Source organism: Leptosomus discolor, chromosome Z, assembly GCF_034619465.1.
Source record: "Leptosomus discolor isolate bLepDis1 chromosome Z, bLepDis1.hap2, whole genome shotgun sequence".
In the NCBI taxonomy this organism is placed as follows: Eukaryota; Metazoa; Chordata; class Aves; order Leptosomiformes; family Leptosomidae; genus Leptosomus; species Leptosomus discolor.
Window position 1 is genome coordinate 33806108 of NC_141419.1, and position 15678 is coordinate 33821785.

The 15678-nt window shown below is 38.5% G+C and overlaps 1 protein-coding gene across 3 annotated transcripts in view; it reads right to left on the reverse strand.

The window, feature by feature from the left end:
* PCSK5 (proprotein convertase subtilisin/kexin type 5) overlaps positions 1–15678 on the reverse strand; it is a 260747-nt gene that overhangs the window by 166240 nt on the left and 78829 nt on the right. For all 3 annotated transcript variants that reach the window (XM_086480272.1, XM_086480271.1, XM_086480273.1), the window contains exons 4-5: positions 15102–15245; positions 12759–12835 (exon numbers count right to left, since the gene is read on the reverse strand). In XM_086480272.1, the coding sequence (XP_086336398.1) occupies positions 12759–12835; positions 15102–15245 (221 nt within the window). The remainder of the gene's footprint in view (positions 1–12758; positions 12836–15101; positions 15246–15678) is intronic.

Consider the following 15678-nt stretch of genomic DNA (forward strand, 5'->3'; position numbering starts at 1 on the left):
ATCAACAACTATTTTACATACAAATGGCACTGACTTAACTGGAAAGACATAATGTAAATGTATTTAAACAAACAAGAAAAATCTTTGCAGCCAGCTTCTTCTATCATTTTAACAATGTTTTATATCACCTTAATTTACCCTTGTTAATTACAAAAATAAAATATTTCCACCTGACATAAGTATATTTAAGATGAGACTTGGAAAATAACTCCTTACACTAATTCTTCTCATGCAACTATATGGATAATGAGCATAGTTTAAGGCTTTGTTAATGTTTTTGGAGTCTAAAATCAATCCTAATTTGGGAACAAGGCCTCAGATTGCAAAGGAAATTAGTGTCACTCCCAGTATTTCTTCACACAAATCAGAAACTCTTGGTATGCTTTATTAATGCTTCCTATTAACTCAACTTAAGCTGCAGGTTTATTAATTAAGTTTCACTAATGAACCCTTATCAGTGTTTCTGAATATCTGAAGCTGATGATCTATCATAATTTTCAATATTTTTTAAAAGCTTTAGAGTAAGAACTGGAATACTGACACAGTGAGTATCTTTGGCTAGGCCATGCATTTGTTTTTTCTAGGAAAATCCACCCATATTTACCTAAGATAGTAGCCTTAGAAAACACAGGCTTGGACACAATGAGTAAAGCTTGCTAGAAATTGCTGCTGAAAATTCCAAATGTACCATCTACAGTGAACATGCATGTACTTGAGAAAGCTCACTGTGTACTGGCTACACTGTATTATCTATATAGTAAGCATAAAGAATGGCTTTGGATGAGATGGATACAGGTGAAGTAGTCTGTCATCTGTCTTTTGAGCAAAGGAAAGAAGTGATTAATTAAACCCTGCAAATTTCCTTTCCCACCTGCTTGCATTTCACTGCCTTTTACTGTAATGTCTACAGTCTTAAAAAGTCATACTGTTGGATGTATGAAAATTCTGCTACACTTGTTCTACTGAAGAGGTACCAAGAGGTTAAACCATAAATCTGAGACTAGATACAACACCTCTACTGGAACAGCCACAGCTTAATAATGATAACTTTCAGAATAAATATGTAAATTCTACACATTTTTCTTTGCTCTGTAAGCAAATCATCGTATCACATCTGTAAACAAGGCCAGGAATAAAACTTACATCTGAATTTCTCAGCATCCCTGCATAAGCTGGTAAACTGTATTTAAGTCAGTGAGATGCAGGGATATTTTGTTCCACATCAGTGCTGGCCCACAGTAGAGCTCTGCCTTGTGAATTAAAAGACTTTATATTGCAACCTAACTGTGCACAAAGAAACCAAGTGATGGAATTTATTTGGTTAATGCTTTTCATCTATTTAATCTTATAGCTGGGAAGATGATTTCTAAGATTATCACCTGCTTTGGTGATAAGTTTCCTGTGTACTTGAAGTGTCCTGTATATCTGACATCTGCAGACAGCACAAATTCCTCTGACAAGTGTATCTGCTGTTGTTACATGCAATACCTGAAATGATACCAGTTAACGGAAGTAAAGAAGTAAAGATGTTTTTTTACTTTTCTTCAACTGTTTTCTATATGCATTGCCCCACACTTCATCTAGTCACTTCCACTTCTACAGGTGTCAGTACAGTAAAAGCTGTTGCTTTTCATGGACAAACAGACCAGCACAGCAGCTGTGGGATCAGCAGTTCTGCACCAGCTCCACATTTGAATACTTCTCTGGAGTATAAGTCCCTTATACCAGAACATGCCTAAATATGCAGAGAGTAACTTATCACAGATCTTGTGGTCAACTTCACCACAAAATCAGGCTTGCAGGGATAATGCTTCAGTTATCTGTCACCATAAAGAACCCTTCCAAATATAGTAGAACTAGTACATTACTAAAAGGTTGGGGTATTGACCCTGACAGGCAGCTAACCCCCACCCAGTCACTTGATCCCTCCTTCCCTTTGGGATGGGAGAGAGAATTGGAAGAAAAACTTGACAGTTGACTGTTACGAATAATATAATAAATACAGGAAAAAAAAAGAAAGAAACACAACCAAGTGATGAATAGGCAATTACGCATCACGTCACACCTGCAGACCAATGCCCAGCCACTCCCCAAGCAATAGCTACTTTGGAAAAACTCCTCCCCAGCTTTATTGCTGAGCATGATGTTATATGGCATGGGGTATTTCCTTGGTCAGCTGGGATCAGCTGTCCCACCTGTGTCCCCTCCCAGCCTCTTGTCCACCATTGGTGTCCTTGCTTGAAGGGGCAGTGTGAGAAACAGAGAAGGCCTTGATGCTATACAAGCACAATCCAGCTGTAGCTAAAACATGGGTAATCAGCACTACTTTCATCACAAATCTAAAACATAGCCACATATGGGCTGCTGTAGAGAAAACTACCCCTGCCCCAAGCAGATCTAGTACGACCTGGTATACGTACGAAAAACAAGCCACTAAAAATCCATTATCAGGACTGCCCATGTTCCTAGACCACCATGACTAACTAATGCCTATGTTCTTTATCACCTTACATTCAGGGCCAAAACCCTGCTCTGTTACAGATACATTCTGTACTTGGGTATTTTATCTTCCGTTCCACATCTTCTGTTTCACAAACTTTTGTATGACAGTACATTTATCAGTCATTATTTATCCTGATTTATGTTTTTCATCCAGACTGACGCCAATATATATCAGCTGAAGAGATCTCAGGTGCTTGAGCAATTTCTTTTTAGTTAAAAATCTCCACATTTTAGGTCCGTCATTTCTGTGCAATGAAAAAACAAACGAAACAGGAAAAAAAAATCAAAAATATTTTATATCAGTTCTACCAAAATCATACCTAAGCTGAAATGAAAAATATCCTATGAATACAAGAATGCAGATCCAGAGTTTCACGTTTAGACTCCTTGGCAGGAAAAGCAGTCTACTGGACCTCCCAAAAACAGGCTAGGGGAACACTTTTACGGAAAAGAAATATTCATGCTTTCATACAAGGAAGATACTGACAGATGCCAGGATCCTATAGTCATAAGGCAAAAAAGAGGAGCAATACAGTGACGTGCACCCAGGTCATGGATGGGTCTTCACCCATTCTACATACTAATAATGGATGACTGCTGTGACAATGTTTTAAAGAAATTAATATTTTATAACTTTGGGTCTCCACCGTATTCCAGCTCAGAGACCTACTTTCTACCTATTTTGAATTCTGAGTGAAATTTCAGTTGCACCGTGCAAGATATGTACTGTGCTTAACGCTAAATTTCATTTGATGCTGCTCTGCATTAAACGGACCTTTCATTTCTCTTTAGAGCTGCATTTCAAAGACAAATGAGCAAACTGTTAAAATAAGCTCAAGTCTGAATCTTACCTGTGTTGATAATTGTTTTTTAATGAAACTTGTAGCATTGATTCAGCAGGAGTAAGGTTTGCTCCTAATTGGAAAAGGGATTTCAGCATAAGAAGTCTAATTTTCACACACTCACTATGCTGCAGAACAAGTTAGTAGATGTTTACCTGATGTTTGTGAAGTGTTAAGAGTAGTGCAGGGATGTAAGTTTGGGCTGAAAGGAGAAGTAACATACCTTCTCATTACATTCTCTCTGGCACTCTTTGACAAGCCTCACGATCCCACATGTTGGAGAAGTAAACAGGCCATAGTCTCTACCTCAGTTTGCTAAAATCAGAGACTTGATGATTGCTTTGGTACTCTATAGCAATAAAAATAATTTTCAAAGCAGGTTAAACTTTTGCAGCATAGATCCCACCAGCGCAACCTACACCTTTGGCTGATACCCATTGCTTTACTTCCGCATATGAATTCTCTATCTTGATTGCTTTCCTTCAGGAAAAAAAGTAAATTGTCTTCAAGAGAGCAATCTGACTTTGCTTAAAGTGTCAAATGTACTAATTTGACTGTGTATCTTTAAGAAAAATTACAAAACCACAGTAATGTAAAACAAGGCTAGGAAAAACATGCCTGCCTATAGCAATGAATCTATACAGACACATATTTTTTCATGTCCAAGAAAAAAGCTACATCTGAGAGTTTTATCCAGAAAATGCCTTATAGAAACACCTACTAATGCCATTAAGACACCTGCTTATAGCATAAGTTTGCAGAGTTCAACTGTTAATAGCATGTTACTTAGAAAAATGCTTCAATTAAGCTTTTGACACTGGATTGACAATTGCTTTATCAAACTTGTATTTAGATGTCTGTTTGTCATGCCACAAGCATTAAAGGGCAAATCAACAGTATACTTTGTGCATGCATGTGCTGGGTGAGAAGCCTCTATGAACCACATTTTGCACCATGTCTGACTGAGCTGACTACTGTGAAATCAGCTGGCAAAATCAATTACCACATCTATCTTTAGCTTTCTCTAATACCTACAATGTCTGAAAAGGGGACAACACACAGAAATGTATTTGTGCTCTCAAATACTACTTGGCTGTACACCTGTATTTATAAACGCATGCAACTTGAAACTGGTCCACCATTTCACCAAATCAAAACTTGCCTACTGTAGTTGTAGACTCTCTTCCCCTAATTTCAAAACCTCAAAATACAGATGCATACTTAGAGGAAATACCAACTCTGGAAAAAAGACCATCTGAGAAAAACCTTTAATTTCTAACTCACCATAAAAAAGAATTCAGAAAAGTGAATGCCACAAATACCATAACTATCAAAGCTTATATCCCTCCTATTGTTGACTTTGAATTGGAAGGGAAGATCTGACTCATTGTTATCAATTATTTACATAAAAAAACTAAAAGTGGTTGCATAACACTTCAGAATTTCATGTTATTTGTGAGCTCATTGTCTGGTACTTCAGTAATTAGAAACAGGAAAAAAAAAAGACTTTCCTGTAGTGTTGTGGTTAAATGTTTCAAGACCATGAGAGTCTTACACACTATAAAAAGGAAGAGCACTGCTCCTCAAACACCCATTATGTGGTGTGAAATACTGCTCAGCAACTGACACCAAGGTAGTGAAAAAGGACTATTTTTCTCATCTTTGAAAAACTGGAATTCTGGTTGAACTTTATTTTTGTTTATTCCTCTGTTTGACTTCTCTCACTTTCAATAAAGAAATGCCTTTCCTTTGGCTCTCAAAAAATTATAACTCATACCACTTGTGGACTTTGGAGGGGATTGTGTAATGCAGAGTGATAATATAATGAGCAGATTAGAAGAGTTTACAAAAAGAAAATTTTTGGCAGTTCCACAAAATTTTTGTTAGGATATCATAGGATCACAGAATGGTTTGGGTTGGAAGGGACCTCAAAATTCATTTAGTTCAAACCCCCCTGCCATGGCAGGGGCATCTCCCACTAGACCAGGTTGCTCAAGGCTTCATCCAACCTGGTCTTGAACACAACATTTTCCACTACTGAAGCTGGAACCTCGATCAAACGGCTACTGAATCAAGCCCTGTAGACCAATGAATTTTCCATTGTCTTGTCAATATGAAATGCTCTCACAAGGGGCTTGTTGTGGGTGAGTGAATCAGCTTGACAAAGACTGCTTCTCCTCTAGCCCAGCTAATTGTCCTCAGCTACCAACAATTCTGGGGTCCCGCTTACTCTCAAAAAGCTTCAAATGAACACACACTTTATTCTGAAGCAGGAAAACATGCGAATTTCAAAACATCAACACTTAGCTTGTTTCCTGTTCTGTTTTAATGCAGACCTTATCTCTTCCCATACGTCAAAACCCTGGTTTAGATGAAAAGAAAAAAATTATCAAATGCACTATGTGGTGGGGATTCATGCTCCATATTTCTACAATAATTTTCTTTCAAGGAAAGGAAGTTTTCTTCTAAAAAATTTTACACACATGCATCAAGTCCTTCTGTGAGAGAAACAAAATATGATGATGATTACCCCTGAGGTATGGCCACCTGAAGGATAGGCACATTCATCGGGTAACAGCACACAGGAACTCTAAGTAACAGTCAAAACAGAAAGCGAAGAAAATTATGCACCAAAAGAATCTGCAAAATTATCCCACTTCAGAACAGTACAATTCTCTGAGCTGCACTATCGTCCTTATTTTTAGTTTTACACTGGGACCTTTGACTACAGCAACGGGCAAGAAACACAGATCTAATATCTCATGATCTCCATGCTGCATCACGGCCCTAGGCACTTGGTTGGGTCACTAGATTGTAATTAACTTGGAGGCTAGTTGATGAATCACTGACACTGCTCCTTGCAAAATGTGGCAATCTCACTGTAAGCTGACACAGACTGAAGCTTCATTATCAACATCTGCTAAAATTGCAGCACAATAGGATATGGCCATAACGGCAATGAATTTAAAATCAGAATAGAATCAAAACACAATAAATCAGGATTACAATCTCTGACTGCAGCTTCTGTCAAATGCCCTCTGTTTGTTTCAGACCCTGGTTTTCATAAATGAACGCTTCACCAGTTCAGAGAAAACAATCAAAAATCTGCAGTTTTCTAACAATCCTAACCAAAGTCCATCAAATTTGCAGTGACACTGAGACACACAACACCTGACATTCAGTCATCGGTACCTGGAATTAACAATAACACACTCAGTGTAAGCATTTGATCTACTGATCTGAAATACACATACATACAAAGTTTATTCTCTATTCTAAATTACCTTCCTGTTAAGGAAGATTTATCTGCTGTCAGAGATGCTTCGCTGGCATTGGACAGACCACACTCTGCCAGATGACACCATCACTGAATCCTTTGGGTTTTAAGCCTCCAGAGGCTGGAGAAAGTCAACATGAAATTCAAGTCAGAGTACAGAAAAAAAGCAGACAAAATGGAGACTCACTCTGAAAAAATCCTTTACCTGAGAGCTGGCACCTTGTTCCAACTTATCTCCAGCCTCCTTCCACAGCTTAATCACTGGCTTTCCCATGTCCTCCCTGTAGATGTGAGCCTTGGAATCTGCAGTACATTCCTGTTTGAAAGCCTTGAGCAGGCACAAGCAAAAAATGTAGTAACTAGTCTAAAAAATTGCCAAGGTCTTTTTTTGTTGTTGTGACTAGCCATCTGACAGCAGAATTGTTTTTTTACACAAAAGATAAAGCACAAGATGGTGCAGCAGTGCTTCTCAGTACAGCTTATCTTCCCTTCAGTTTTGTCTGAAGCACACGACACACCCAATTTCAAAGGAATAGTAACAGGTGGATATCAGCAACCAAAATCCATAAACTACATAGACAGATACCCCCAATTGTCAGCACTCCTTTCTATCACACTGCTGCAGTGGGAAACTTTTTGAGATGACCTTTCAAGCCAGCAATGAGGGACTTCAGGCCCCCTGTGTTTGACTGTGCTCAGTTCTTTAGATATCTGCTCTGAATAGTGTCACAGCAGTCAATGAAGCTTTTTAATTTTACATTATTGACCATCCAGGAAGCAACAGAAGCTGATCGGCCTGCCAAATATCTACTATCCACTCTGATTAAATTACTCACGACACACTACAGGTCTTTGACATAAGCAGACAGTATAAACTAGCAGCTTGTCATTCTTGGAAGAAAATTAAGCCTTTGACATTTTATTGAGCATGTTCATTAACGTGATTGACAAAGGAAAGTAATAATCAATCAGAATGGATGCCACAAAAAACTAATGTTGGATCAAGCAGGACTGAAAATCATTAACTTTTCTGCTGTTGTGAGAAAAGATGTAAAGCTGTCCGGATACTGCAAAGTTTAGAAATAAGTAGCTTGTGTTTCTTATGGTTTTTGAATAGCAAAAATGGTTTCTCCCAAAAATCTTACACTCATTAAAAAATAATTTAGAAGGCTATTAAAATAAGTTATTTATGTAATGGAATGCATCACTGAAAAATGTTGAAAAGGCATCCAAAGAGTGACTCAGTATCTCCAAAACAGAAACAACAGCTTACTTTTACTTTTTCATACATAAGTTTAATAAGAACTGCATCAAAGTCAATTGGTATTATTTAAAAGATCTTTTTAAAAGGTCTTCTGTTTTATAAAAGTATCTGTCAGCAGAATAAGACCTAAGCACTTAAATATCATGCCCAAGAAATTTCTCACGAAACTCATTTTTGTTTGGTCAAAATAGTGACATGTTTTAATGCTATGAACATTTCTGTTTTATTTCTGAGGCCATACAACGGGTAGAGTACCACTTCAGTAATCCCATCTGCACTCTGTCTAAGGACCTATGACTGATAATGCCTAGTTGTTTCAACATAGAATCATAGAATCATTGATGTTGGAAAAGACCTTTAAGATCATCCAGTCCAACTGTTAACCTAGCGCTGCCAAATCCACCACTAAACCATATCACTAAGCACCACATCCACATATCTTTTAAATATCTCCAGGCAGGTAATGGTGGAATAGCAGAAAAATAATAAAGCAGCAGTACTCAGCAGTAAACCAAAACAAGATGCTTTGCATAGCAGGAATGACTTCATCCACAGCTGACTGCTGTCTTTAGCCTCTGAGCAAAAGGAAGCTCCAGTATAGGCCTGTACCATTTACAAGCTTCATGATTTGCTGCCAATTTGTGGAAACCAAAGTAAACTGCTGGCACGACTCCTACATACCATAGTAGTTAAAGAAACTATTGTCCCACCCTGATTTTGACTACAAGCCTTGAAAGATTAGTCTAATGTTTCTTTCTACCTTCCTATTCTTTTTAGCTAATAGAAGATTTCATGTAAAACTTCAAAAATATAATTTTGCAAAGTGTCACTCTGGTCATCTACAGTCGCCTCACAAACCCTCAGTTAATTTTTTCTCATTCTTTTTTCATCACCAATAAGGCTTGGCAATAGAAAATCTTCATGACTAATTAAAAGTGAAAAGCTAGCACACAGACCCAGTACCCTGATGTTTCACAGCTGCGTGCAAAGCTGCCAAGAGACACCTGCTTATTTTTACAGCAATTCTTTTTACTCTTTATCATTCCATCCTTTAAGATTGGGTTATAAAATAAGACAGAATAAACTAGATCATTTCATGGAACGATGGCGCATTTGTACATCCCAACTTAACTGGAAAACACAAATCACCATTATGCAATGTTGTCCAGTTGCTATAGCAGGAAGCAGGAATCAACCAAATTGATTTTGCACATTACAAAGTCTTTGCAAAGCATGGCTTTCAGAATGTTCCCTGGTTGTGGTTACCTCAACTTCCAGGCACAACTTGAGTATCTTGTGCCAAACGATCACGTGTGCTGAATAATCAGAATTCCTGCCCCAATTTCTGAAGATATTTTACACACATAAAAATATAGACAGGCAACTTGTAGTGATTTTCAGAACCTATGTAGTCATTTAATTCTTGTTGAGTCCAGTGGGAACTAGGGAAGGAAGGGTGACAGACAGCCCCGAAAGTTGAAAGTGCTTAGGCGGTGCTTACCAGGCTAAGTGTATGTGCTAATTGAAAATACTGAGCCTTTAAGAGGAGGTTAGGTGCCAAGTAATCTTACACTGAAAGCATGCTTCATGTATCCTCTGTGTCAAAAAGCTGACTCTACACCAACACTGTATACCCTGATAACACTGACAGTTACACAGTAACACAGCTCAGTACATCAGAGTATCTGCCTTCCCATCACTACATCTCACCACAGGACCTTAGGGGTTGGGCAGTGACAGTGTTCACCAGGCAGGCAGGGTATGAAAACCTAAGTGCCTCAGCCCTAGGAGAGAAACGAACCAGTTCAGTTTTATGTCCCAAATAAAACTCTAACTAGCAACAAAGCAGAAAGAAGCCTCCCTTCTCTGGACATGCTTTGTAAGAAAGTAATGCCTTCAGCACCCAGCCAAAGAAAAAGAAGTGATTCACAGATGGACGTATGTGGCTCCTTGCAGCACAAAAGAGGGTGAATTCCTGAAAGTGAATCTAAACTGGGAGGCCTCCAAGTGTACCCTCATCATGCCTCAAGTCAAGGACAGAAGCATCTCCATGCAGATGAACCAGGACGTGTCTGTCCCTAAAGTGTGTGTGTGGATAGGGGGTGGTGCACAGCAAGAGAGAGGGACTTGCTGTGATGCAAACGGGCAGCTCAGCTGACTAGTATTTGCTGAGGGCCAGGCTGACTGTCACATCTTTTCTCAAAACTCCTCAGAGGCCACTGCTGGCATTTGCCTGTCCATCATACTCAGTTTTGTGGAGAACAGTCATAGGCACTTGGGGCTTTGTCATACAGTCACCTTAGTTCACTGAAACTGGCATTGCCAGTGAGAGGTTCAGGCCTTCCTTCATTTTGCCCACTCGTGCCTGTCTCTCTCCTCTGACCCCAGGCTTTGCTGAATGAGGTACTTGCCTGACCTGGCTGACAATGCAATTTGTTGTTGCTGTTGTTGGAAGCACAGTTTTCAGCATGATTCATGCTGGAAAGCTGCACAAAGGCTGGGGAAAGGAGGAAAGAGCAAACATGAGGTAAGGAGGCAGGGTGACCACCCTTTTGTAGTGATCATGCAGCCACAGTTTTGCTATTCCAACACTTTGTATGGGGCTACAATATAGACACCTAGTTCAAAGCTAGGGATGATGCTGAAGTGGTCAGTCATACCGATTAGTTGTTGCAGCATGCTGAGTGGCAATGCCTATACACTCTGGGCTGTAAACAATTTATGTTCCTATGTTCCTACTCTGTTTTCAGGTAACTAGTGTGCTTATAAACTTGAAGTCCTGAGACCTCTCATAAGCCAATCCAAAGAATTCTCTTATGAGCCACCAAACATTCATAGCATATTTGCTGATTCTGACCTTTCTACACCAGTGACAGGACACCTATAAAACTGAGACCACAATGGCACATGAAATTCCTCAATTGTAAGAAAAATAGAAGGCTTTGGAAAGAGTAAGAATTGATAGACTTTTCTTCATTCTCCCATTTTAATGAACGTGTGTCTTGAGGATATCTCTTAACAACTTCAGTGTAGTATTAGCATTATCTGTATAAACACCCAGCTCTGAAATCCTCAGCTTATCATTAAATTAACTGAGGCAAGGCAGCAACCTGGTCTATCTACCATTTGTTCCACATCAGTGTTTTATCTTTGCTTAAACTTAAACTAGCCTGGATGTGCAGAATGTTTTACACATTTCAAACTAAAGGGTTTTACTGAATTTCTCTTTTTATTCCTTCATGGTATTCTTGCTTGAGGAGATTTCCAGTGAAGAAGAGGCGGATAAGATTCAGTAAACTGAGCTTCTGTATGAAAATAGGATGAGAAAGACATGCCTAACGGGCAAAAGGGAAAGAAACAGCTTTGCACGTACTTGTTTCTAGACAAAAATATTTGGCAGCATGTAAACAGCATCAAATAAGAACAACTGAATGAGAATATATGCCAAGACTGCAGTCCCTAATAAAGAAACTATTATTATTATTCAAATTAATACCAACATAATATATTTCTATGTTAAACAGTATTTCTAGTCATCATAACTAAGATGTGTGTGTGTATGTACATTTATTTACATAGCTTCTAAGAGGTAAATCCTTACGTATTTCTCCACCTACCAGGCAGGATCAGGCTGACTGACCAAACAAATATGTGGCAAAATTCACCTCAGTTTTCACAGTTATTTCACCCTATGGCTGAAAGTAGCTATGACAGCTCCTTGGGATTCACTGTAAAATGAGTGGATCTATATGTAACAGGCAGCTCTGCATACTGAGGTGCTGTTCTTCAGCCTGTCCATACATAGTTCCCTGCTGTCATGAAGAAGGTGTTAATCAGGAGAGGATTCTTCCATCAAAGTGTTATCCATGGTTGCTCCAAATGGTTTCTCCAGTCATACCAATGTTAAGTTTTGCTCCTGACTCCCAGCTCACACCTGCTGCATTCTTCTGGAGAAAGTTTGTGGGATTGTAGGAAAGAGACAACACAAATCCAAAAGCATTTCAGTTGTGTAAAGGACAAAGTTTCACCTCTTGTAGTCTCTTTTCTGTAGGCAGACAATAATAAATGCTTCCCACAATAACAATTAAAAAAGGTATTTCTTTCTGCCAAGTACCTAGTTAAAAAAATGTTACCAACAAATAACTGCCCTCAAATACTCATTGGTGCAGAAAGGTGGCCTACTTCCTGAGGTGAGGTGTCACTCCCAGCACTACCCCCCAGCCTTCACCACAGCACATCCAAAGAGCACAGTTGGAATCAAAAACATCAAGAAGTACAGATCTGAAGGAGAAATATGTTATTCATGGAGATATATCCAACCAGTCATGTGATGCAGACATTATAATCCAGCAGAATTGCTCCTTCTAGGTTTATAAGGTTTCTATCAAACCTCCACTTGTAAAATCTCCATCACTTTAAAGGACGTTATTAGAGGAAAAAACCCAACACAACTCCATTAACTTGTCTATTTCTTCACTACACGAAGTCTATAAAGGTCAAGAAAGCCAGAAGCCAAGACAAGTGTCACACATAATAACCCCCCAATAACTCAATGAGACGATACCTGAGAAAAGTGAGAGTCACGCCCTATATTCTGCATCCCAAAGGGATTGAAAATGGTTCATTTCACACGCCCAGAACTCTCAAATAATTTTTATGTGTTTTCAGATGGCTTCAAACACTTTCAAAGATTAAGGGTCAAGCAGTGTGCATGGAAGAGACATAAATCTATATTTCACAAAGACTTAAATGCAGATCATGCTGCTTTATGAGGAATCAAGTTTCCTAGACTTTCATAGAAGAACTGGTATTTTTTTTTTTTTTGTACTTGTCAAACTAGATTGAAAATGTCATGAATGTCATAGTGTCTTACTTGTTCTCGTTGCTGGCATCATAACGAGGCATAGGGTCAAAATCATTTCCATTGACATCAAAACTGGCCTGCGAATCCTGTAGCCAACAGGAGAAAGAAAACCAGTTTCTCATTAATTAGCCATTGACTTATGTGGCCTATACACTTGTCAGCAGGTTCCTACAAGAAAGTCATTAGGTTAACTAACATTCCTGTGGTTTTATGATGATTGCATGTTTTAGGAGAGGATTATATATTTAATAATTACAGGATTTACATATTATTTTTTATTTTTGGAAAATGGAAAAGGATAACAAATGCTCTGAAAAAGCATAGTTCCAGTGTCAGACAGGAAATAGAAAATGGCGTTTCATTTAACCAGACTAAATTTCTCCTAAGAAACTTTTGGAAGTTAAGAGAGTTCATTCTCAAAATTGGGATTTTGCTAAATGCTTCAAGATTCAAGAAATTATCTGCATGACGATGACTGAAATTTCAGTCAGTTTCAAGGAGTAAGAGTAATATAATTTTCTTAAGAATATTGTTATAAAAATACAGCTTGAAATGCAACATAAACTGCATTCCCATTTCCCTAGGAGTGTAACCGTTTCAAATATTTGCAAGATATTTCTGTATTTTACATGTACCAGGATTCTTACAGCCAAAAATAGTTTATGGAGTAAATAGCTGCTGGTTTGTATGGCTCCCATTAATTGATGTGGTAGCATGCAGTGTGTTGACATGACAAGCAGCTCTTTTTAATCTCTTTGTTCAAAACCAGTTACCACATCCACCTCAAATATTCCTGTTTGCAGCCACACCAGCAATAATCTGACATATAGAAGGCATTTGTCATCAAACAAGCAATGCGTATCGCTTTGGGGGAATTCCTTGTTGGTGTGAGGAAAGGGAAAGAGAAGGTGGTAAGCGAATAAATAGCTGCTTTAAATTCAGTGGAAGGACAGTACAGCGATGAAGTGACATATGATACAATCTGGGTCATTCATTGAGAAGGTAAGTATATTTGGTTTGTTTAAATAACTTAAGAGATTAAAATGAAAGATGCATTGGGATCAAGCATACATTGACAAATAGGGTGGGCAATTGCCGGTCACTTGTGTTTGTGCAGTCCTCCTCATCTATTTCAAAGGTGAATTCCACATGCAGCACGGGGAAGGACACGGATGTAAGTATGGATAATTTCAAATAAACCCCTTCGAACTCTGGACATGATTGTAGCTTTTGATGGGCTGTTAAAGATGTTCTTGTCACCTTCATCTCTTCAATGCTCTGTCAAGATGATATGCTTGCTGACAAAATGCCTGTGTTCAGGGCTCTTTTACAAGACCTACGTCTGTAATGGGACTGGAGGTAAATGCATGCCTTGTGCTGGTCATCTTCACCAGTCCGGCTCAATCCAAATATAATTGCTTGTTTTCTTACCTCATTTGAATGTACACCTTGCACACTTTATTTCAGAGAAATTATAAGGTTCTCAAGGTCATGTGCTTTCAGGTAATGTCTACTCCCAAAAGCACAGGACTAATCACTCCAGCAAAGCATGGCCCTGATGCTCTGAACAGCTTCAAACTCTGACACTAACACAAGAAGTCCCCCACTAGAGAAGGAACTTCTCATGTTATACAACCCTCTGGGGTATATTAAACCAATTACTTAAATGTGATGAAAAACAAGCAAACAGAAATCTCCTGAGGTGACATGAGACACAGGACATAGAAAACAAAGGACACAGCTCTGTTACAAATTGGGACGGCACTCACTGGAGTTAAGAGAGATTAGTAGAAAGACCCCAAAATATTCTGCACCTGTTTTTAGCTGAGTGAATCATAAGAAGTCATGTCTTTTTCCTTTAATATTATTTCTAGCAGTAAGATAAATAGCTTTACAAATAAATTCATGGAATGATATGTCTAAAATTACAGTCTTTGAGAAAAGCTACTGTCTTGCTAGCTAAATGTATCGGCCAAAAATGGACTGCAGCTGCACTCAGTAACTGAAAAGCAGTTTATTCCATTTCTAAGTTCTGAGAGTGGGAGGATATTAAGTAAAATAATTACAGAAAAGAGAAAAAGCATCTGATGATTGGTTCCAGTCCTTTGGAAATTCAATACTCAGCTACAGGAGGCATCCAGATATTAAATACGTTCAGATGGAACATAGTCTTAACTAAAACAATACAGGTTACCAAAAGCTGTCTTCCTTCCTCCCATTGATGTTAACATTTGAGGAAACCCTTGTATGATTCTTTGTCCTTCCCTCCTCCCTCCTTCCCTCTTTCCAGGAGCAGCAAATTTATTTGGGGTAATAATAAAGCAGCAAATCTGGACTCCTGTGGACACTCACATAATTCTGCATCAAGTCTGGATGGTTTCTTTCAATGCCGTCATCCAGGATGGTGACCACAACGTTCTTTCCAGTGTAACCTCTCTTCCAAGCACCTACTATATTCATATCTGATTGGCAATGGTGGGTGTTATCACTGCAGTGCTGGAGAGAGAAGAGAAGATAAAGATGTTGGATGCTGCAAATTAGTGAGTAGTGTGGGGTTGAGATATTAGCTTACTTACATTAACATTACCATTTAGATCAGTACATGAGCATACTGATTTGAATAGCAACTATACAAGATCAAAACCTTCATTTAGACAGAAAATAATTTAAAAAGAAGTGCCAAAATAAACAAAAATTGATAGTGTTACTTATTTATCTTTCTAATTACTCTTCATGCTAAGCGATAGAAAAGGGAAGCGTCCAGCCATACTGAACCACTAGAAGCCATGTGTAAAACAAAGCAACTATTCCTGGCTGTTAAACATGCTCATTTGAAATGCACATTTGAATTATTTGAATTTTTTCAGAAAAACAAACCATATGTGGACAAAAGTAGACAAATGCCTGTACAGAAATGGTCATGGAAAAA